Source organism: Condylostylus longicornis, unplaced genomic scaffold, assembly GCF_029603195.1.
Source record: "Condylostylus longicornis isolate FDR11 unplaced genomic scaffold, ASM2960319v2 ptg000125l, whole genome shotgun sequence".
NCBI classification, from domain to species: Eukaryota; Metazoa; Arthropoda; class Insecta; order Diptera; family Dolichopodidae; genus Condylostylus; species Condylostylus longicornis.
The window spans coordinates 247,014-272,920 of NW_026578093.1; the positions used below are offsets into that span (position 1 = coordinate 247,014).

At 31.9% G+C, this 25,907-nt stretch overlaps 1 protein-coding gene across 1 annotated transcript in view; it reads left to right on the plus strand.

Annotated features, from left to right (window-relative positions):
- Positions 1-9,385: 9,385 nt before the first annotated feature.
- The window catches only part of LOC129614874 (protein EFR3 homolog cmp44E), a 42,170-nt gene continuing 25,648 nt past the window's right edge, over positions 9,386-25,907 (plus strand). The window contains exon 1 of the mRNA XM_055529824.1: positions 9,386-9,566. Within this exon, the coding sequence (XP_055385799.1) occupies positions 9,488-9,566 (79 nt within the window). The 5' untranslated portion in view covers positions 9,386-9,487. The remainder of the gene's footprint in view (positions 9,567-25,907) is intronic.

Genomic DNA, 25,907 nt, shown 5'->3' on the forward strand with positions numbered 1-25,907 from the left:
CGAAACTGCATTTGAAAACGCGGATTGAGAAGCCTCATAAATTTTATCCGCTAGAGAAGTGAGCTCATTCATAGGCTTATCACACACGGCCAGTAAGGTGATGTAAATATTGCGCGATAAACGACGAAGCCACAAATTTCTGATAATACTTTCATTAAATGAGCTATCCGCTAGCATCCGCATGGACCAAAAGGCTTCGGATGGCCTACGATCACCAATATCTTCTAAGTCGGAGACATCAAAGGATTTGTAGAATGGGTCTGTTTGATAGCCATTTCCCCGTCGTTCGGCATATTTAAATTGATTGTATAAGGTAGAAGATTTAAAACAAAGAAAAATTTGTATCAAAATAAAATGAAATGTTTATTTCATTTCAGAACGGAACAAAATTTCAGAACGGAAATATAAACTACGAAAAGGTTAAAAAAGAAAAAATTGAAGAATTTTCAATTGAACTTTGATATTAATACTTCTAAAAATATTTTTAATACTTCTAAAAATAAACGAATTGTATTGATAGGGCCCAGTATACACTTAATAGGTCGGTAAGTGTATAAAATGGTGAAATAGTTAAATTGAAATCAAAAAATTTAATAGTATCGATGCAGAAATAGCTATTGCGAATTCAAAAATCTCCTCAAAATAATTTCATATGAATATATGAATCCTCGAATCATAAATTTAAAAAAAAAATTTTAAAATGGAAAGAAAAACTTGGTTTAATTTAATATTATTTTCATTTAAAATTCATTAATTAAATTAGCGTTCAATAAAAAATGGTTTTACTGTATTCACCGAAAAATAAAAAAATAAATATATGGTCACTTGTTTAATTTAATATTATATTAATTTAAAATTCTTTAATTAAATTAACGTTAAATAAAAATGGTTCTACTGTATTCACCAAAAAATAAAAAAAATAAATGTATGACCACTTCAGGTAAAAAAAATATATCAATATGAAAGGTCACAATGCACTTAAATTTTACAATGTATGTATATGTGCATAGCCCAATGTGCATATATGCGTGTTAAATTTGAAAAATTACGTTTTAATATTTCGATATTAAAAAAAAAATAATAAAATTCATTAAATACAATTCCTGTATATGTGTGCCCATATGTATATGGGAATACTTACATACGATAAAGTACTTATATGGGAATATGTAAAAAAATTTTAAAGATGTAATTTATATTTAATAATGTATTTTTTATTTTCTTAGACATTGTTAGAAAATTAATATTAAAAATTTTTAAATTTTTAGAAGTTAAAATTATAGTGTATATGTTATTTTAAAATATAATTAATTAAATAAAATAATATTTGTATCACTAATTAAAAAAATTAATTAACAAACCGAAAATTATAATTGGAAAATTATGATTGTATGTCTTTATTATGCTAGGTAAACGTCTTTTTGACCTAGGTGTATTTTTGAGAAGAAAAACTTTTTTCTAAATAAACAAACATACATACAAATGTTAAAGAAAATAATATATTTTTAATATATTCTAAATATTGCAAAATTTTAAATGAAATATATATAATATGTAATATACATAATTTGATTATAAAATTATATTAAAATCATATTAAAATTTAATATATTACATACATACAATATATTTTATGTTATGTATTTATGTATGTATGCTATGATAAAAATATTTTTATTCTATCATTAATATTTATTAATAATAGTTTAGTATCTAATATAGTAAAAAAATGTTTGAATTAATTTAAGTTTAAGTTTAATTAAAATGAAAAAATGTAATGATTTCGGTTGGTTAATTAGTGAATTATTAAGTTTACTTACTATGTAATTATTTGAAATTTTAATTTTTATTCTTAATTTTTGAAAAACAAAAATTTTCTTTTTTTAAAAACTTAAAATATGTTTTTAAAAAAAGAAAGTTATTGTTTTTTAAAAATAAGAAATGTAAGAAATAAGGAAATTAAGAGAACTTATCTTAATATTGATGATGCTTTCTGGTTGATGAAGTGATGAATGTGTATTGATGATGTTGATTTCGCTTGAAAATGTTGATGAGTGATTAGTTGAACGCAATTGAAGAGTTGAATAGTTGAATGTGCAATTGTTTGATTGAAATTGAAATTGTGAATGTATGATGGAAGTGTCCACGTTGAAATAATTTGTATTATTGGATGATTGTGTATGATTGTGATGATTATGAAAATTCTAACTGATGATGATGAATATTGACTGCATGTAAAATTTTTGTATTATTAATTATAATATATAAGAATATTAACTGCATGTAGAAATTTTAACCAAATGTTTTTATTTAGCCACTATATATTTTTATTTTAAAATTTTTTATTTTTTAATTATTGTTAAAAGAGTTATAATTTTAAATTTAGTATGGTTATCCTTTTTACCGACCGTATTGTGTAAACAAAAGGTAGGTTATGTGATGGCAACAAATTTTGCATATCGAGTTTTCGGTGGGAACGTACTTCTCCATAGTAGGGAAGTGTAAATAAACTATTTTTAGCAACCTGTCGGTCTGTCGGTCTGTCCGTCTGTCGGTCTGTCGGTCTGTGTGTGCACGCGTGTAACTCAAGTTCGGCTGAACCGATTTTGATGAAATTTTATATGTAAGTTTGTTTCCGCCATGGCACGGATCGATCAACTTTTGGTATATATGAGGCCTCGGGAACTGCACTTTTTAGCGGGTCTGTTTTACATTTTTGAACATTTTGAAGAAAATATTCAACCGATTTACTTGAAATTTTATATATAAGCTTAGCTGGACCGTCCGCAAAAATTCGTATGTTTTGGAAGAAATCAGGCATCGGCAACTAGACGTTTACTACGGGCCGAATATACATTTTTGTGTATATAAAGAGAAATAATCAACCGATTTCATTGAAATTTAATATATGAACTCCTCGTATTAAAACAATGAACATTTAAATTTTTTGGAAAGATTTTTCACCACATCCACAGAATCATTTTTCACCATATCCACAGAACAAATTGATGGAATTTCTTAAAATTTGATATTTGAGTTCTGGTTGTTACCGAAACTAACTGGCGAGCATTTCAGGGAATTCGGGTAGCACAGAGCGAAACTCTACTAAGAGCCAAATTTACATTTTTCTAAGTATATTAACTATAAGCTTACTAATGTCCTAAAAATTGGAAAGAAGTATTTAACAGACATTTTTATAATATTCTGTAACACTTTCATTTAACTAGACAATACACAATGCGGTCGGTTATGTGCTGACCACATCAGATTTTTTTATTGTAATATTATGTTTATAAATTTTATAATAAAGTTTTAATAATTGTTATTTAGAAATTTGCCGTTTTGTTTATTAGATTTTATATATTTATAAAATATATCAGTATTTCACTTTAGTCTTTCTTTTTTTTTCACGTGTTTTTTAGTCGGGGTCACCAATATGGCTTCCTGCTGATATAAACAAGAAGACCATTTTATATTCTTATTTTGCTAAAAATCGCAATGATTTTATTTTATGTTATAATGTTCTTTATTATTATTACATTTTACTTATTTTGATTATTAATTCATTTATAATTATTATTATTATATTTAACTTGTTTTTAATGTTCAAGTTAAAACACTTATAATTATTTTTATTAAACTTAAAGAACACATGCTTATTTTAAATCAACTTAACTGCACTGTGACCATTTATAGAATAGAATATAAGTATAGAATATCAAATCATTTATACATATTATAATGAGAGAAAAATGAATTTTACAGTTAATTCATTTTTCGAAATTAAACTAAATTATTAATGTGTAAGTGAATCATTATGAAGGTAATTTAAATATACATAATTAAGCCAAGTTTAAGAGAGTATGTTAATATTTAAGAAAGTGTGTGAAAGTGTTTTACAACAATTCAAAAATCAAGTCAGGGGTGTAGAACCTTTTGTGAGAAAGATCTCAACAGATCCAATCCCATCCATGAGGAGCGTTTCGAATTAACACCCGATATATTTCTTCTGCCAGGCTCCCGAAGACTATGATATCAAAACTAATTTGCCTATGGCCGGACATGGATTTCTCATTTGAGACATGCCATCCACAAACCCTACTACCGATAAAATCAGTGCAAAGGGTGATTAAGGACATCTTCCTTACCCTCATTACGGCTTATTACCCTCATTCTTAATCATTAACTTGTTGCTATATATAAATTTAAGTAGGCACTCACCTCCTTCCACAAAAGCCCACTAGGTGTTTCTCATGGCACAGCTTTGGTCCTTTAGACAAGGGCTTTGCATGAGCTTTACTTCTCATTGCCGCCTTTTTGCGCATCTTGGCAGGCGCCTACCCCGCCACAGCCTCTTTTGCCATCCTAGGTGCCGCACGGACCGCTCCAATAGCAAATACAGAAGCAGTTCCGGGTTTCTCAATGAGCTTGAGCCCTTCTGGTTCACCCGGGACGCTTGTATTTATCGTGCTGGTTGATGATCCTTCCATTTGCCTTGCCGCCATTTTCTGAGCGACTTTAGACTTTCCAATGAGTTTTGACTCTTTTGGTTGGCCTGAAGTGTTCGTTGTTGTCGCGGTAAGCACTATTTTTTAAATTGTCCTGCCATGCCGCCAGCACCTTGAGAGGACTTCCTTCCTTCAACCCAAACGGTTACACGGAAGAAGTTCAGGAAAAGTCGGAACTCCGCTTTCCGTAGATCTTCCAATCCTAAATCATCCACGGAGAAGGTGATGGAGCAGCATCCGTCATTTTCCTTATCCACCATAAGCACCTTCCAGGAACTCATCTTGAGGCTGAGATTTTGCTTCCCTATCCTGCTTAGAAATTTGTCCCTGGAGAGATATTCACTCCCTGGTGTTCGATTGTTGCATGTGACGGATATCCATCCATCCCTTTGCAAGGTTGCGAACTGTGGATGAGAATTCACAACTTTAGTCATTTCATCCATGATGGCTACTTGGATTTTCCCCATCTGGACTTCGGATAGCCTTTCCTCTGGATGCAGTCTATGGGTGATAACCACCGTGACCTGTGCTACTGCATCCCGATAAGAAGTCATTTTCTAATTTTGTTGAGGAATGTTCCCAGGGACCTTTCTCTCGACGTTGCCCTTCATCGACCTCTTTTTTGGGGGTCCTACATCCGGGGTGTTGCTTTCTGAGCTCTCCCTCTTCTGGGGATGGTTGAGCCCAACATCCGACCCGCAGGCCCTCAGCTTCTCGAGCCTTTTCGTCTCATATCTGCGAGCTTTCTCTGGGGACATGTCATCCCTGATGTACGCTGCGATACGCCGCTTAGATGCACTAGAGAAATATTGTTTTTGTTCCCTGATATCTATTGTTTGTTGGATAATTGGTCCAAGAATATCCTAATTACCCGTCTTCATCCGAGGCTCCGCCGTTTTCTCTACTGGCGTGAGAAGGGATTCCTCTTCTGCGTCAGTCGAGAGAAGCTCTGATTCCGCAGAACCTTGAGCCTTACATTTAAGTAAGGACAAATGATACTATCACCATTTGTAACAATTTTGGAATCTTACGTAGCTGATAGATTATTTAGAATTAAACAAGACGCTTAGTCCACGCTAAGAGAAATAACAGCAGGTGTGCTTCAAAGCAGCATATTGAGCCCAACGTTGTACTTGCTTTACACGAATTATCTACCACCAATAGAAAGAATACGGTAGCCACTTTACTGACGATACTGCAATATTGGCAGTAGGAATAAACATTAACGATTCCACGAAAAAATTACAATAGGTAAATAACAAAATAAGTCAGTGGACTAAAAATTGGAAAATGAAGCATAATCAGTTCACATAAACTGCACCAATCGAAAAATAGTGAATCCACCACAAATTAACTTTAATGGAACGAACATAGTAGTCCATAACTCAGAAAAATACCTAGGAATGAATTTAGATATCAAGCTAAGGTGAAAACAGCTTATATAAAGAAGAAACACATAGCATTAGAAAATAAATATAGAACAAAAAGAAAACTAGGTAAAAAAACCTCGAAAGACGAAGAAGGACGGCGCTACCTGCCTTTTTTTCCAATAGTAGTGGAGCGTGACTCCTGCCCTAAAAAATCACCTAAACTCTGAACGGATAAAACTGGTTCTACAGACCTACTATTACCTCTGCGGTAACTTGGTTTTTCCGTACAGGAATTAATTTCCATATTGGTTTAATGATTTGACTATAAATTAATACTTTGTTATCAATTGCCAGTAATTTTCTCTATATTTATTTATAACTATTAAGCAATATTATTTCAATTGTTATATCACCTTCTTATTTTTTTTCAGATAAATACAAGAATTTTTTAACCATAAAAATCTAAATTTGTTTTTCCTTTATATTTTCACTAGCCTTATTAAATAATTTCCTCATAAAATCAGTAAGGGTCATAAAATGATTAATATTAATAAAACCTTTTTTGTGAATTTCAATAAATATACGTGCATCAATTCTTCTAATATTTTTATTTTATTCATTAATCTATATTTGTTTTCAATATTATTAAATTTAACACTAACAACTTTAAGTAAAGTTTTACATGTATTATCACTTTCACTTCAGCCCAACATTTAATACCTGCAATACTTTCTCCAAAACATTATTGCTGTTGACTTCAGGAATTCCAGCATAGTCTGATGAATTGCATTTCTCCTTCTGCTCAATTGTATTTAATTTCCTCTCCAAATAATTTACTCGATGTAAATCCTCTCCAAATAATTGACTTTACCAAATAGGCAGGTAAAAATAGGTCCCACGGCAGAAGAATTCAGCCACGAAGATTGGAAAAGGAGAGAAATAAAGTAGTTGCTTGCGCTGACGACTTCATGGTGGCTGTGTCCGGCCGATTCAGAGAGTCCTTGATCTCGTCTCTAACTGATTCGCTTTCTGCAAGTCGGAAGGGAACCCCCGTATGACGGAACAGGTCATATTCAGCAGGAGACACAAAATACCGAGTATGGTTCCGCCAAAACTCAATGAAATGGGGCTCCCTTTCTCCACTGAGACTATATTCTTAGGATTGACCTTGGACTCTAAGTTAACCTGATGTTGGACCCGTGGGCCCAAACTACTGCGCTTTACTCGTGTAGGAAAGCCATTAGGAACAAGTGCGGCATCGAGCCACGTATTGGTTACTGTGCTGATGTACGAGGTTCTGGTGTGGTGGCCTGCGCTGGCAGGTCCATCAATATGAGGCTGGCACGCAAGGTCCAGAGGATGGCATTGATGTGAATTGGAGGAGGTATTTGAGGTACTTTTTTACCTTGTTCCAGTTGACATTTTAAGGAAGTAAATTGTAAAGCTGCAAAAATGAGGCAACATTCCGGGAGACCAGGCAACTTTGGCCTAGTCAGGACCTGCGTCGCACGACAGACTTGTTGTCTCTCCCTCGGCGGAACATTGGATTAATCAAATGTTCCGCTGTTCCGCTAACGACTGCAGGAGCGGCTGTGACGAAGAGGAGGAAGAGACGTTGACTCATATTTTGTGCTCAAGCGCTTTGGCAAGGAAAAGGCGGAGGTTCCTTGCATCGCATTTGTCCGCGAATTACGGGAATGGCGAATGTAAATACCAGAGGCCAAAGCCGATTTTTAAAGGACTCGGGCTGGTTCACGAGAGTATGGGGACAAGGAGATTCACCGGCATCACAACGGGCTCAAGTAGCCTAAGTGTATTCGGTGGTCGCGTTAACCTAAACATAAATCTAAACCTAATCTGAGTCACTTAAAGTGACCAGCAGCACGGAAAAATTGCTACTTTACCAAGAACACCCTTTCAAAAATTTTCTGAAAAAAATTCAAAAACAGCAGAAGAAACACTTGCTATTGAAGAAACTTACGGACATCCATGGATCCCTGGAAAAAACTTGAAACCTTATCAAGAAGAGCGGAGAGGTTAAGTGTCAATTGAACTGCGGACAATTGAAAATGAAAACCACTTTTCTCAGTACTGGAGTTTTGCAAAACAAGTAAAGGGGCTCCCTACAAAGGACAAACGAAAGTAATTAAAATTGATGGCATCTTAAACTCCACAATACGCCAACCAAAATATAATGCATGATTTGCTCCGAACCGACTTACCGGTGAAATAACAAACATAAAACGCCTTTTAAGCCAACTTATAAATGACAACCTAATAAAGCATCGAAATTCCAGTTGGAAAAGTGGAAACAACTCTTTGAAAAAATAAGCAATATAAAGTTGTATTGCGCAGACATGGATAAAAAGACCAACAGGCTGGGTTCCGTTCGTATTAGAGATCAAGCGAATAAAAGGTAAATCATACTCTGGCACCCAAATTGTAAGTACCTAGCAAACTTTCCAAAGTTTTATAATTCAAATTTTAACTAAAAAATTTTGACGACGTCAACTGATCCAAAACAAATAAAAGCAAGAATAAGGCAAACATTGAAAGAAATCGTCAAATAAAAGCAATAATAAAGCAAACATTGAATCTAAAAATTTAGGTATATTTTACTTATACTTTCAAAGCGTTAACATACGTGGATTCCGAAATAAAAATTAGCAAGACTTAGACGGTTAAAATAAACAACAGCTGCAGAAAGAGACTGGAACTCAGTGGTCAGCAAAAAAAATCGTTAGTTACTATTATTCAGGCAGTATTTGTCACCAAAAAAGCCTCCGAATAAAAAGAGGATTACACCGCAAATGTCACAAACTACTGCGGATAATGACGAACTCTGACGAAATCTACATCGCTTAAGGAGACTGTAATACTTGAAAAATACTTGGTAGAGACCCATCACTTTGAAGCTAAAAAATTCGGACTTGGATCAAGTAACAAAATAGCCAATAATAAAACAAATATCAAATAGAAACCGTCTGCTTCCAAGTGGAGTAAGGAAAAAATAACGTTTTCAGCTTCAGGTAAGGCTCACCAGCTTATTAGTCATACAAATCCTATCAATACTAATGAATAATAAATTTTTTTTTGAAAACCTTGTTGACAAGGTTCCTAAAAATGTTATTTAGAAAATTACTCATCACGAAACCAATTTTTTTTTCTGTTACTTATTTTTTAATAAATTAGAATACAAGTTTATTCATGATTTACAAAGGAAATATCCTATTTAAAACCAACAAGAATATATAAATTGGCCTTCTATTTTTTTGTGCTTCTAAAAGTTTTTGTGAAAATTTGTCACTTTTAAATCGCTCTTAGACTTTTGAAAAATTTATATAAGTATGCTATTAAAGAATACATATATCGTTTTTATAACTAAAACCGTATAAAATGAGCTTTTGATATTGACTGTGTGTAACAGTTCCATCCCTGCACATACATATGCATGTTCACGTACTTTGTGCGCAAGGTTTGTGTGTACTATGAAGTAATAGAAGTAAAACTGAGGTGTTCTGTGTCAGAAAATTTTACACGTTACAAATTTATGCACGCATCTACATAATTAATATAAATTCAGAGAATAAAAAAATCCTGATATTGAATATGTTTCATTATTGTTGTGAGCCTATAGAGCTTCCAGAATTTATCGACACTACTATACTAAAATGCACAGACCCAAAATGTAAGTTTTTATTCAATTCATTACTTACATGCACACATATATTTCCAAAATTCAAACAAACACACACATAAATATTTTGCTCATATACTTACGTAAGCAAAAAAAACTTAAAGTTTTATTAAAATCCTTTTTTGGAAGTAAAAGGTAATTTTTGAAGCATTTAATTTTTTTTTCTGTTTTTTAAGAAGAATACAGAAAAAATTTCAATTTGCTTGTAATTTTGGTTTGAATCGATAAGTGGACCCTTGCTTGCTTAGCTAATTAATTTAATTCGATCATTGTGACATGACTACAAATCTTTTATCTACTTACTACTGTCATTTACTAACAAACAGCGTTATTCGTCATAGTTTTGGTCAAGTGAATTCTTATAGGACTGGAAATATATTCGTTTTCGAGCTACAGTCTGTATACGCAAAAAAATTATAAATCGATTACCATATACACAAAAAAATTATCATTCTTTTCCCACTCTCTTTCGGTTTTCAAGGTTTAGCTTTTTTGCTCTTGTGTTCTGTTTCCAATAAGCGAGTATACCTAAAAAAGTTCCGTGAAAGAGAAATTCTGGTAAAATATAATGTAGATTTTGGAGAACCTTATTTTTTAGAATAGAAGTAAATTGAGCCCATTCGCAACTTATTGCAGCTTCTCCACGCTCCAGTCTATAATACCTCTGTTCCAAATACAAATCTGGAGATATTATCTGGAGACAGCATTTCCTAAACGCTCATGAAACTCCGAACAAAACAATTACAACGCCGGACAACCAGTACAGGGCTGTTACAAAGAATGTGCACGGCAGTCTCTCCACTGTGTCCACATAATCTGCGCAATTGCTCTGCTCCACATAATCTGCTCCACATATTCTCGATTTTCCCGATTTATACGGGTGGTGTTTTCCTGCAATAGCACGAACCCTGTTTGTATATCTTCATCCATAACCATTCTGCAGCGTATGCCAGCAAAAGCCGGACTCCGCCTCAATCAGGTAGACAAACCTGATATGTTCTCTGCGGTCAGGCATCAAAATGAGCGAACCTCTGTTAGCAGATGGCAATTCTTGAAATGCAGTAGCACTGCTCCTGACCAACTGCAATCTTCCGGAAAGACAACAGCTGCTGTTCTAGAACACATAGATAGTACAATTTTTATACCCCTTCCTAAGTTGATTTTCAGAGATCTCTATTTTATGTTTCCGGAGCGACACCATATACACCCGATTTCATTTTGGACTCATCCACCTAACACAAGCTTGAGCTCTACTTATATACCGAGCGTTTCCATTTCCAGGTCAGTCGATCAGCAAACAGAATCTTGTAAGTAAAAGTCGAAATTGTCATCATCACATCCAGGGCGGTGGTAGGAGTCATCAGCGTTTCCCCGGATACTCCCAAGCTGTCCAACTTTCAAAGCTTCTGCAATTTGGCCTGAAAACGCGTCTGTTGAACCCTGTAGCACCACACGATCGACGGGTATGTTACGATGAGGCTAACAACAGCCGTGTAACTCTCACGATTACCATGTCTATATGGGTATTTCAGGAGAGACGATCATCTAGGGTTAGGTCAAGGTACTTCGTCTCTTTAGAATGGTCAATAAGTTCAACAATAGAATAGGTTTCGTTAATTTTTCTCTGTTTCTACGTCTGGTGTAAGCAACCAAGGTACTTTTGCTGCGATTTTTGTTTTATTTCACTCTTCTACAATACATAAATTTTGCTGTAGAACATATCGCCGGCGTAGCCCTAGAGGTTTACCCTGAAGCACTTGAGCGGAACGATCAATTTATCCACTACAATGGAACCCACCGTGCGGGCACTTTTCTACAACAGAGACAAGGAGGGTATCGTCAGCTATGGTGGATATAACAGTCCTATTCTGCAACATTCGACTTATCCATCTGCTCGTTGTGGTATCAATCCTAGTTGGTGCAATCACTCGCATATAACATAATATGGGGAGTTATCAAATGTACCATCAATGTCAAGGAAGCAGCCAGCCGTATGAATCCACCAACCACCTTTTCTTTTGCCTCCAATAGAAAAGAAATAAGACTAATGTAACGAAAACATCTTGGGTGATCCACGGTTGAAGAATGTAACCACACGCATAGCTAGTACAAAAAAATTCAAAACAAAAGCAGTTCATCTTACCAGCAAATCTGGCAGCCAAGAAATGAACAAGCTTGAAAATAAGACTCAATTGGACATAATTATTGAGAAATTTGATGATCTGAGTAAAGAGATGCATGGTATGTGCTTATTAGCTAATTTTGTCAACTTAAAATATAATTTAATGTTTAATATAATATAATATAAAACATTATATTATTTAAATATAATGATTTAAACACAAGTAATATAATGATTTAAATAACGGAAAACAAACTTATTAAAAAACGGAACGATAAAATGCAGAATGCCATTACAGGTTTACGTACTATAATAAAAAACCCATAATCATGAAAGGTAGTCTCTCTTTGATGAAAAGTTACACTGATATAATATCTGTGGTTAAAATAAGCAACAAAGAGTATGGAAATTGGCAAAGAACTGAGGATATTAATGAGTTCAAAGTACTTAAGTAATATAAAGTAAATAAAGCTAAAAATGGTAATATGAATGAAAAGGTCTTGGCAAAGATAGAGTTTTCAAACAGTAAAAGAAAAAGATTTAATAAACAAAAAAGATTTGTTTATTAAAAACAAAAAATTGTTGAAAGGTCTTACTGATGTAAGCAAATTTACTCTTGTAAATTATTAAGTCAGTAATACTTTTATGAATTTCAAATCAATTGATAACCTTAATAAGTTTGTAAATAATTTCAGCTATAACCTCAATTTAACACCATTTAATGTGCATAAAAAATAACACCGAGGATAACTATGATAACTATAACCAATGAGCTCCCGAGGATAATTATGATTCAGGAGACTTATCTTTAGAATAATTCACTTTAAGAATTATATAAGTTTTTATTTATTTATTTATTTATTTATTTATTCAATCTCAAATGAGCTGTTTTAGCTCGCGTAGAGTATATAACTTTAAAAACAATTACTTTTACGAGCACTCGTATCGTACGGATTGCTTTTGGAATTAGTATTTATAATCAAATACAAATATGGTTTTGAACATTCGTAATAAAAACGATTTCAATGCTATTAGTGTACAATTAACCGATGTAACTTTTAGTTATACACCTTTTAACTTAATATGTTATTACCGATCTCAAAAATACGGATTTTTAATGTTCTTTCTTTTAATGTTCACTAACTATTAATGAACTTAACTACTGCGCTTTATATTGTGATACTGGTCTTTACTCTCTTCGTATAATCATGATCACTAACACAACTTAATTGTAAGACCATCTTGTATAGTTCAACTATTGTTACTATAAAAAAAAATGTTAGCGACCATAATTTTATTATAGTTCATTTAAATAAATTGAGACATGCAATTCTGTAGGTATGACAAAAACAAAAATTAGTTTCTCTGAAATTTCAACAAGATTTATGATGCATTATTAATAGACAATTACAGTAATTTAGATTTAGATAGAATATAGATGAGAAAGATTTGTGTTAAGTGGCTCATTAAAAAATCTTGTTCAGGTAAAAAATCGTATGAGAAATGACAATTTTAAGAGAATTAGTAATATTGTTAAGAGTGCAATCAAGGTTAGTAAAGAGATATATTGTCTGCATCGAAAAAATTCATGTGGCTGTGACCTAAAAAAGCTTTGTTCATTTTGTAGTAGCATTACAGGCAATAAATGTAGGCAAACAATAAAATACTTATTAAATGAGGAAAATATTAAGATACCTGGTCCTATTATGATTGCTGAAGAGTTAAATGTTTTATTAGGTAAAACTATTTCTGCTTCTTGCAAAAGGTTGACTCGAACTATTGGTTTATTGAACAATAATTGTACCTGTTTTAATTTTCGAAATATTAGTGGCTTGGAGGTTCTAACAGTTATTGAGGATCTCAAAGATTAAAGTGCGTTTGGTTGTGACTGCATTGGTATGCAGTCACAAGAATCTTAAGGAATTCCAGTGATGTAACAAGTAAACCAAGAAACTATAGGCCAATATTTATCAATATAGTTTTCGTAGGCAAATTGGAACTCAGAATGCTCTTATTTATATATGATCTTTAGTAATTTCTCTCATTTAAATATTGTAACTGGCGTTTTTATATATTTGAAAACAGCTTTTAATAATCATGAGCTTTGTTGTTTAAGCGTTCATATATTGTATTTATATCTCATCTAGTTCCTTGAAATTGGTGTATAGCTACTTAAAAAATAGAAAACGTTTCGTTTGTTCAGAAAATAACAATTTAATAAAAAATATTAATAAAGGAGTACCTCAGGGTTCTATATTGGGTTCGTTTTGAGTTCTAATCTTTATAAACGATATCCATATATTGGTCCTGGTAGAAAAATTGTTTTATTTGCAGATGAATGTAGTTTATTTGACAATGGTAATGATTCACTGCTAATTAAATTGTGAGTTGAGCGTGATTAAGTTACACTAACTAGGTACCTGAAAATAAGTAGACAGTCAATGAACCCAGATAAAAGCAAAATAATTTGCATTCAGTCTCTACGTACTAATTATAGTCACTTTCAAATACGGTTTGGTGTTGTTGTGTTGAGTGAAGTGAGTAAAGTTTAGTTCCTCGGTGTTATACGGGATACGAATCTGAACTGGCTACCAGATATAAGTGTTTTGGAGTGTAGGTTGAATACATTTAAGGGTATGATGTATAAATTTAAAATGAAATTCCTAAAGTTATAAAATTAAAAATGTATCATACTGCAATTCATTCGTTTTTTTTTAATGTAATAAAATGTATAAATTAATTTAAAAATCAAAAAAATTCCACCCATCGTGAAAACCTTGCCAGTCATTCTTTCTTGACCACGCCTAAGTTAACCCGAAAAATATATATTTGAGGAATCTGCTAAATGCGTTGGGGCGTGCTTCCAATTGTATTATCATATAATAGCTCACCTGTTAGACCCTTAACGTGACCCCTAAGTGTGCAAGTCCCTTGGATAAAGCAATGTCAGGTGATCCTTCATAAATCTATGAGCTAGATTATCCCCAGACGCCCTGGCATACTGTAGATTTATTTGCATGTACCTCACAGCCGTATCATTTTTTTTGACTACTATCTATCGCCTTTGGACCTTTGTACTTTAGGGGCTTCCTTCCTTTTTGGTCTTTCTCATTTGCACTCCGGTAAACTTTTCTTCTGCCGCTTTGGATTTCTTCTTTCTTTTTGTCAAAGATACAGCACTCTCTTTTGCTGGAGACTGCGTCTTTTACAGCACCAACTGGGAGCAGTTTCAGGCAGATTCCTCAATGGACTAAAGCTTTTTTAATTCCATTAAATTGCTCGTCGCCGTTGTACTAACTGTTGACATTGTCAACTCCTTCGAACCTGCTCTGACACCAGCACTCTGAAGTAATTTTCTCTCCTTAATCCTAACAGTTATTCGGAAGAAGTTAAGGAAAGTATGGAACTCCGCTTTCCTTAGATCATTCAAACTGAAATTGCCTATGGAAAAGGTGATGGAGTGCCCCCCTTCTTTTTCCTTATCCACAGGAAGTGGCATACCAGAGCTGCTCTTAAAAAAAAAGTAAGGACTTTTTTGGGATACAAAAGTTTCAGATTCCTAACGCAAAATTTTGTGCTTCAATGATTGTAAATCAAAAACGGTAAGTCTAGCACCAATCACCGGCACCTTATTATGTAGGTCTGTCAATTGAGGAAAAAACTTCTGAAAAACTCATTGTTACAGCTTCAACAGTTTCAAAGCAATGAAACTTATACTTATTTCCTGACTCTGCAATATATCCAGATTGGCAATTGACATAAATATGTCAGCCAAATTATCAGCAAAAGCATTTGCTTTGTCTTTGTCACTCTTTTACCAATTACCATTTTTATTTTTAATAGGCGTAAGATGCTTGACAGGCTGCTTTATTTTCTTAGTAGCCCATAGAAAGTAGTTAGTTTTTTCGCATGGCGTCGAATTCTGCATGTATCTGGAAATCGAATCCTGTTTATGTTTCTGGACACTACGTTTAATTTTTTGAGATGTAATTTGTTTTTTTAACATTAGGATCGCACGTTTGTTGCCATCTTTTTCTAGCTCTTCTGCTTATTTGTATTTTTTCCAATATATGCGGAAGATAATTGATACCTCTGTTTTAGTGGTATTCATTCTGGAACTATTCTAAGCTGCATTCTGGATAATTCTTGTAAGCTTCGCTGCCTTCTCGTCTTTTTGTTGTATAGTAGATATTTTAATCCTTTAATTTGTTTTCGTTTTTATTTTTACTTAGGATATTCTTAAAACATTCTTCGAATATTTTGAACTTGGGGTGACAGTATAGTACAGCCACTTAGAACTTGGGGTGACAGTATAGTACAGCCACTTAGAACTTTTGTTTAGTTGAAGTGACTTCAACTGTAGTCATTTGCATCTCTTCTGGCTGCATCTGGTGCAGAGCACAATGTGTAATACTTTAATTAATTATTATCGCAGTCCCTCCATATACCCACCAATCTAAAGGTTAGTTCTTGATGTCATATGCGTTCAGAAACCAGGCAAAAAGACTTAAAACACTTCCTTTTTATTTGCGATACTGTTGCAGTTCAAGGTCGTTACCTAAAAACCACTTTGCGGTATAATTTTATTAGTTTTTGTATTGTGATCAGAAGATCTACCCTTAATGGCAGTCAAGCTATCGATAATTCGCAAGGTCTTCAAAATATTCTCATCACTTCGCGTTGGCAATTTTTTGGCAGCAGCTGGTAAGCTTTAGACATCATGCTGGTCCTAATCCCAAGCGCTTCGAGATTTTCTAGAACCTCTCTTTTGATTGTTGTTTTGGAGCCCCCGCTTTTACAGCTCCTTAGTCACAACACATCCCCTATAGTTTGCTGGATGTGCCTCCTGGCAATTTGAACATTTTGCAGCAGTGCTTCTTCGTTTGGTGCATTCCGCCGGCACACTTCACACAGTTCGGTTCTCTTTGGCAAAATTTTTGTATGTCCGTACCTTTAACATCTTTTCAAACCTCTCCAAATAGATAAAATGATAAAAGGAAAAAACGTAAGAAATGTACGAAAACTGTGCAAATGATGCTACGAAGTCTGTTTTCAGAAGCGCACTTAGGAATTGATTTCGATATGTTACATTATAAATATTGTACGAGAACTCATCCCAGTAATCTTTTAAGTTAATGTAGTGCTACTTTAGTTAATGACACTATACAAAATTATGCAATTATTTGCATTGTGCTTATTTGAGGTTATGGTTTATATATGATGTTTAAAATTGTGTCTACCAAATATAATTTTATGTTAGCTCAGCGTATTAACATATTTACCGAAATGTAGGTGTAAAATATGAAAGATGCTTTTAGGATCGTCTATATGGCAGTGGAAATCGATTCTTACTAGCAGGTGTAGTTTTGTAGTGTCAAATATGTGGATTGGGGTTCTAGAATGACCTCAGTGAGGGGTAGAAAAGAAAGCTATTCAAGTAGTTGAAGACCAGTTAGACTCTAAAGTGAAAGGTTTTTATAAATTAATACAGGAAGCTGTCTGGAAAAATGCAATATTTTCTAACCCCGATTAGGATCGAATATAAACGATCTACTATTCACAAGTGTTTAACCAAGTCGGTTCTCAAAATAGTAAATCTAAAATTGGTATCATTTAAAAGGCTTATCACAAACTAAGGAAAAAAATTATCCATTGCGAAAAGTAACGAAAGGAACTAAGAAGCCGAAAAAACGAATCCCTCCTTGAAAAAAACAAATAGATCATGTGCAAAATATAAAGATAAAGTTAAATTATTTGCTGCTCATTTAGAAAATATATTTGTGCCAAATGAAATCAATTGTAACGCTTGATTTTGTAATTGATGAAAGCACCTGTTGTATTTACGCAAAGAAAAACTTTCCAAGCAGTGAGATCGCTTAAATCAAATAAAGCTCCAGATTTCAAATTTTTGAATATTGTGAATAATGTATGAAAGATTTTGCTCCTTTTACACAAAAAAAAATGTGCCAAGCAGTAAAATTTCTCAAATCGACTAAGGTCCCAGATTTTGTTCTTATTACAGCTGAGATGTTAAGAGAATTGCTGAGAAAGCTGATGCTTGGAAATTAGCGGAAGTTATTATGATAGAAAAACCAAGTAATCCTTCAAATGAGGCGCAGTTACATAGGTTCTAAAAATAATATCAAGATTTTTTGGAAAATTGTTCTTAATATGGCTGATAGCAATAATGGAAATCAAGTTTAACTAAAAGATTTTTTTGACTTAAATAGGTCGAAAAGTGCTGCACACTTAAAGAAATTCGAGCAGTTTTGCCTCAAAGCAGTATTCAGGGTTCTATATTACCTAAGTGATTTGCCGGAATAGAGAATTGCAACAATATTGACAGTAGGACTTAATGCTAATGAAATCAACGTACAAATTACAAGAAGGGATTAATGATACAAGTAAATCTGAGTGAATTTCATTAATTTGAATGGTAATAGAGTCAATCCAAAACACAACAAAATACCTAATATGTCAAGTTTAAATAAAAAGAATACGTCAAAACGAAAAAATAGAAATGGAACATAAGAATAGAGAAAATATTTGGCAGTTTGTTGTATGTAGCCAATTTACACCACCCAAGTAGTGGGTGTTAATTTTCTACATACAACAAAGTCTTTATATATAACGAAATTTTAAAACCTATGTGTGCATTTGCTATGCAGCAATGGGGCTGTCCCAGGCAAACATATATCAAGCAAATGCAAATTTTCCAGAACAAAGTGTTTCGTAATACGGTAGGTACCCTTATTTTCACATTGGCTTTAAGTAAGTTTACAGCGGTCTCATTTTCTGCCATTTTCGTGCACAATACTTTTTTCCCCATGCTACATATTCATACGGAGTTGCATGGCTTATGACTCATATCAACCTATTACATGCTTCTTGACACATCTTACAATTTTTTACTTGGCCAAAGATTTCTCATTTAATATTATTAGTGTGAAAGATTTGTCGTGCTTTAAATAACAAATAGATGTTTCTTCTATCGTCACTACAACTATGTAATTGGCAAAGCGAGCTCTATGTTTAGATTTATTAAACGCTGGTCAGGGGAGTTTAATGACCCTTATATTTGTCACTGGTTCGTTCCCATCTAAAACATGCCTCACAAGTTTGGCCGCTTTTTTACAATATTCATATTAATAAAATTGAGTCGGTTCAGAAGAATTTTTTTGCGCCTTGCACTTCGTCATCTTCCTTGGGAGGATCCTATTTTTGTTCCTTCTTATGAGGACAGGCTGAAATCTAATGACTTACCAACTTTAAGTAATAGACGTGATGTCGCGGAGGTAATATTCATTTTTCAACATATGAAATCTGTTTGATCTCTCCCGTTATTTTTTAATAAAATTAAATTCTAATGTTAGGTCAGTCAATTCTAATGTTAGGTTTCGTTTTCCTGATTTTTTTTTATAGTTCCGTTTCATGGAACTAATTATGGGAAACAAAAACCTGTCAGTAATATGTTAAATCTGTGTGACAAGTTAAAGAACATACTTGATTTCACTATAACGAAGGACACTATAAAATGGCTTTTATTTTCTTATAGATATTTCATACTTTTTCAAGACAATTTTATATCTGTAATCTTTTTTATATTGTTTTCTTTTTCTACTTTGGATTTAATATAGATTTTAGTTGACTGTAAGCTAAAATATTATGTAAATTGATACGTACATTATATTGCTACATGTTTAAGCTAAGCATGTAAATAAAAAAATAAAAAATAAAATAAACTTCTGGTTATCAAACTTCCACCCACTAGGCTACGCAATACCTTGAATTTAACTCTCGTATTCTTTATTTTATTTATTCTTCATTCAATTCTTCACAAACCATCCTATTTTACATTATATATAAGTACATATCTATGTACTTCTCAAGTGTGAACAAGTACATTTACTTTTAGAAGGGCTAAAGACTTGGTACAAAAGGCATTAGTTAGGGTTTCCCGAGAAGGGTCAAAGAAAAAACAAGAATATAACCGTCCACCCTCTTCGCCTCTTCCCAAGTTGCCTCGTTACCCCTTTTTACAAAATTGTATTACATTTTATGTGGATAATTTCTATTTATTTTTGGTAGTAAAAATACTGTACACCTAATTCTCTTTTTACACGATAGAATGGTTCCCGAGAAATTCGTTTAAAAAAAAAATCGTGTAAAAAAAGATACTGGCTAAGTACAAAAATAATAGATTGGTTTTAGACCTCAATAAACAAGTTGAAAATACACTAAATTATATAAAAAAATTATTGTTGCTTTATTTTAATAGTTATTTAAAGAATTTATTTTCGTTTTAATTCATTAAATAAAATAAATTAAACTTTAGATTTTAGAAAAAAATATGTACATATTATATCGGAAATTCAATGATAAAAAACTTAAATAATAACAGTACAACCATGAGAAATATTTAAACCTTAAACAATTTTATTTATTGTCACTGTCTGATAATAAACGCATACGTTTGCGAAAGACTACAATATCACTGCCATCACTGGAAACATGAATTGAAATTGTTTCATCAATTGAATATTATTGTCGTCTAGTAATCATAATTTTTCGACCAATTGCTGATACTTCTGGTACAATCAAAATGCCAGGCTTATTCATTGTATTCGTGTTGTTTCAAATTATGTCGTGTAAAAATAGAAATATTTTTTTGTATTTGTTCGTGGTATTTCAAATTCGTGTAAAAACAGAATTGGGTGTATATAAATTAATTTCTGGAAGTGTGATTTATAAAAAAGTGAAAACTTTCTTAAGAAAATTTTTAAAGTTAATAAAACCTTCATTACTTGTATGTATGTACGTTATGTACGCATTTACTTATGCATTCTTTTATCCTTTTCGCAATTTGATGCAAAAAATATTAGTAAGCAAAACATATGTATGTAAGTGTACATTAAATGTCTTGACAATACATTTTAAAGACAAAATTTAGCAAGAAAATGCTATTTTATTACCTAACGCTTTGACAAATAGGGTATTTTCAACAAAACATTTAGGAGCGAAAACTCGCTGTTATTGATTTTTAATGGTAAAGCTTTTTTATTTTTATTTTAAATAAGAACACAAAAAAATAAAATTATCAATTAAAAAAAAAAGTTCATCTGACAATTTACATTTTTCAGGCTCGAACCAGAAATCTTTTGCATAGAAATCGTATGTTATACGAATTATCAGTATTACCAAAGACCCATATACATAAAATTTTTAAATATGGAAAATTTTATAATTTTGAAATTTTTGACAGACCCCTCTATTAAGCTTTGTTAAAATCTGCACCAGATTTTAATTTCTATCATACATCAAAATATAAAAACAAAAAAATGGCAAAAGCAAAATATATAAAAAAAAGAGCATATGATTGTGAAGGTGAAGTAATATACAATTTTTTTTATGATAAGTTGGGTTGCCATTTTGATAGATTTCTACTTAACTCTAATTTGATAACTTTTCATAAACTTCCAAATTCTTGATACCGAGATTCTTAAATTATTGTTTTATTTTAAAGGAGGTGTTTGCAGATCACATTCTTCTTAATATTGAAAATAATATTTTTCGTAATAAGAAAAATACTTTTTTTTCCCTTCAATTCAATTTTGAAATTGTCTGTAAAACAGCATTACATGATTGTTTTAGTAACTTTTTTCTTAACTAGGTAACTTTTCATGGTAAGCTTTTCCTTCGTGCGGCAACCTTTTGTACAATCTGCTTTTGAATATAATGATGCATCGCCTTGGTAAGTAAAAGGTTAACGCATTAAAAAAATTTTCCAAACTACATGAATCGGATCAACTTCGACATAATTGTTATGTTTTTCCTTAATTTATTGAATTTTCTTTAAGTTAATGGAAACTTTTAACTGAAATCTTAAAAATATTTTTTTACATAATTATAGTTATGTTACTAGTAGTAGATAAATGTGACCAATAAAAACAAATCATTATTTCTATGCTATGACTTTTTTCCTTAACTTCAATTTTATAGCATATAAACAAAATTTTTACAATACTACCGAATTTTCTTCTTTATTAAATAACTTTTTTTGCAGATTTCAGTTTTAATTTGTCGAAGATATTTTGTCTTAATTCTAAGTTACCACTGATTATTTAAAATACACAATATTTTCTTCAATAAGATATTTTCAGTAAAGGTTTCTAATGTAAGAAAACTTCCTTAAAGTTTGGTAAATTTACCATATAAAAATTTTTCAATCAAAAATTTATTTTTATTTTTCTTTCGTAATTTATTTATTATTATTTTTATTTTAGTGAGGAAGGTCTGTATCGAAGGGTACTGAATTACAGAGTAAATTTTTTGAATAAGAAATTGAATTTAGAAAGAAATTGAAGAAAATGTGAAAAAATAATTATAACAATCTACATAGATGGCTTTTAGAAACATCACTTAATAAAGTGAGGGTCAAAAAGAATAAAACTCCAAAATTTATTTATATAAAAATTTTTTTAGGTATTTTTAGATATAAATGGTTTAAAACATAAACAAGTAAAAACGTTTCACTCGGTATAAACCGATTGAATTATACCCTGCACCTTTCGTTATTGTATAACAATTACTCGAACCTGTGAAATCCGTCTATAGAAACTTCACGGATATGACTTACCTATAATTAGACATCCGACTACCAAGTTTCATGAATCTGACTTTATAATTTTTCCAAATATTCAAAATTAGCTTTTGGAGTTGTATGGCACGTACCCGAACCTGTCAAGCAATTCCTCTAAAACTTCAGAAATATATTTGACCTATAATTGGACAGATGACTGCCAAGTTTCATGAATTTATTGACTTTATTATTTTTCCGAATATAAAAAATTTGCTGTTGGAATTGTATGGCAGCCACCCGAACCGGTGCAGCTATCCCATTATAATTTTTAGAGCATGTGTAGAATATAATTGGACACATGTATACAAAATTTTATATTTGTAGCTTTATTAGTTTTTGAAATATTTAAAATAAACTCTTTGAGTTGTATGGCAGCTACCCGAACCCGTTTTCCGAATTAGTCCAATAACAATAGGGCTCGTCCTTGGCACAAAAGAAAAAAACTTGTGAACGTTTGGTGTTGATTGCATTATTCGTTTTTGAGTTATCGTGCGATCGGACGGACGGACGGACGAACAGGCGGACATGTCTAAATCGACGCAGAATTTTATGCTCAGCAAGTATATATATATATATGTCCATACCGCAGATGACTCCTTCAAGTAGTTACAAACTCCATACCAAAGTTAATACACCCTTTACGAAGTGCAGGGTATAAAAACCAATGATCATTTTTAATAACTATAAAAGGAAAATGAGAGTTGCTCTCAATACGCGGTGATCTTATACTTACCAGGGCATATCATGCATTCATATACATATTTATGTTATGTATTTACATAATATGTATATTATAATTGATTGATATGTATATATATTATATAGAATAAAAATGTGGAAATAAAATACAAAAATTATTAGGACTAATTAAGTGTGCGTAACAACTGTGTGTTCTTAACATTTTAAACAAGAATTTTTATTCGCTTTTATGTTGAATATTCTGGTTCGCATATTTTTTAAAATTTTACCTTTTGAAAAGTACATAAAAAAGAACAGTGATAACAACCTTTATATTAAGTTCATAACATATCAATATATATTTTACGAGGCTAGTATCTAGATATGTACATAATTACGCATGCATAATGCACATTCATTCTAATTTGCAGCCGTATTTTTATTTTGTTTTTTTCAAAAGCATTTTGAAAACTCAATTAAAAATTATTACACATTTACATAATATGATCTGACCATTGGTGCAGTGGTTATGGCAACGGCCCTTTAACCGAAGGGTCTCGGGTTCAAACCCCGGTCAGGTCACTATAAAAATTATATTCAATATTATATAACTTAATATGCAATACTAATAAATATTATACAAGTAATTTTCAAAATATTCATAATATTCGATACTAAAGACTAAGAAAAATAAACAGTAAAATATTAATAAACTGAAATATTTTATATAAATAAAAACTACGGTAGGCTAGTCACCTACCTAGTTAACTCTCTATGACTATAGAAACTAGGGCATGATAGATATCATGCACTAGCCCTATACTCCTTAGTGAGTGAAGAAGGATCAAAAAAAAAAAAAACATAATATGTACCTAAAATTGCTTTAACATTTGTTAGATAAAAATTTAATACTTAAGTAAATGAAAATAAGTAAATAAGTCCAATAAATGGTAATTTCATGTTCAATATTCGACTGATTAATTTAACTATTAGTAGAAAAGGACAAACAATTAATTATAAAGAAAAAACAAAGTAGAGAAATTATCAAAAATATAATCATATAGAAAAAAAATTTTGGTCTTATAGATTTATTGTTCAACCCTATGCAGTTGGTCAAAAAGTTATTATTTTAGCTTTCATTGTTTTGTTTTCGTTTTCCTTTCAAGAATGTTGTGACAATTTTTTTTTCATTGGATATGCGTAGGTAATGTCTTTACATCTAACAAGTCCCAACACTCAATTTTTTTTACGAAATATTACGAATTTTTGGCTTCGTTCCTGTTTTTTTCTTTAAATGCCACTGATCGTGTCATATTTCTAATTATTTTTTCCATTTTTTTTACGTAAAAAAGAGTTTAAAATTTTAAAAAATCTCAGGATATTATACACATTTTTTAAAAAGCTTCCCATTTAAATTTTATTGCACGAAAAAGAAAGAAAGGTACGGAAAGAAACAGTGATAAAAAAATCTGATGTGGTCAGCACATAACCGACCGCAATGTGTATTGTCTAGTTAAATAAAAGTATAACAGAACATTATAAAAATGTCTGTTAAATACTTCTTTCCAATTTTTAGGACATTAGTAAGCTTATAGTTAACAAACCTAGAAAAATGTAAATTTGGCTCTTAGTAGAGTTTCGCTTTGTGCCACCCGAATTCCCTGAAATACTCGCCAGTTAGTTTCGGTAACAAACAGAACTCAAATATCAAAATTCAAGAAATTCCATCAATTCGTTCCGTAGATATGGTGAAAAATGTAAAATCGGCCCGCAGATCAGTTTCCGAGCCCTGAATTTTCCAAAAAATTTACATCTTCATTTTTTTAATATGAGGAATTCAAATATTAAATTTCAATGAAATCGGTTGATTATTTCTCTTTATATACACAAAAATGTATATTTGGCCCGTAGTAAACGTCCAGTTGCTGATGCCTGATTTGTTCCAAAAGCTAGGAATTTTCACGGACAGTCGAGCAAAGCTCATATATGAAATTTCAAGTAAATCGGTTGAATATTTTCTTCAAAATGGTGAAAAATGTAAAATCGGCCCGCAAATCAGTTTTCGAGCCCTGATCACTCCAAAAAATTTATATGTTCATAGTTTTCATACGAGGAATTTATATGTTAAATTTCAATGAAATCGGTTGATTATTTCTCTTGATATACACAAAAATGTATATTTGGCCCGTAGTAAACGTCCAGTTGCTGACGCCTGATTTCTTCCAAAAGTTAGGAGGTTTCATCGCCGGTAGAGCAAAACTTATATATGAAATTTCAAGTAAATCGGTTGAATATGTTCTTCAATATGCTCAAAAATGTAAAACAGGCCCGCTAAAAAGTGCAGTTCCCGAGGCCTGATATATACCAAAAGTTGATCGATCCGTGCCATGGTGGAAATAAACTTACATATAAAATTTCATCAAAATCGGTTCAGCCGAACTTGAGATACACGCGTGCATACACAGACCGGCAGACCGACAGGTTGCTAGAAATAGTTTATTTACACTTCCCTACTATGGAGAAGTACGTTCCCACCGAAAACTCGATATGCAAAATTTGTTGCCATCACATAACCTACCTATTGTTTACACAATACGGTCGGTAAAAATTTAAAATTCATATTGCAGTATGGTTTCAAATGTAAATGAGGAATGATGTATGATTTTTCATGCACATTTTGTATTTCTCAATAAAGTAAGTTGAGTAGTGTCGGCTAACAAAAATGTTAGTAAAAGTTATATAGCCATAGCCATAGCCAAGTTATATTGACCCATTTAATTGTTTCAAATAATTTCAGTTTGTTTTTAAGTTATTAAAAATATATATGTATGTACCTACTTTCAATCAATTTTTTTTTAAATAATTATTTTAAAACTATTTCAAACATGTTATA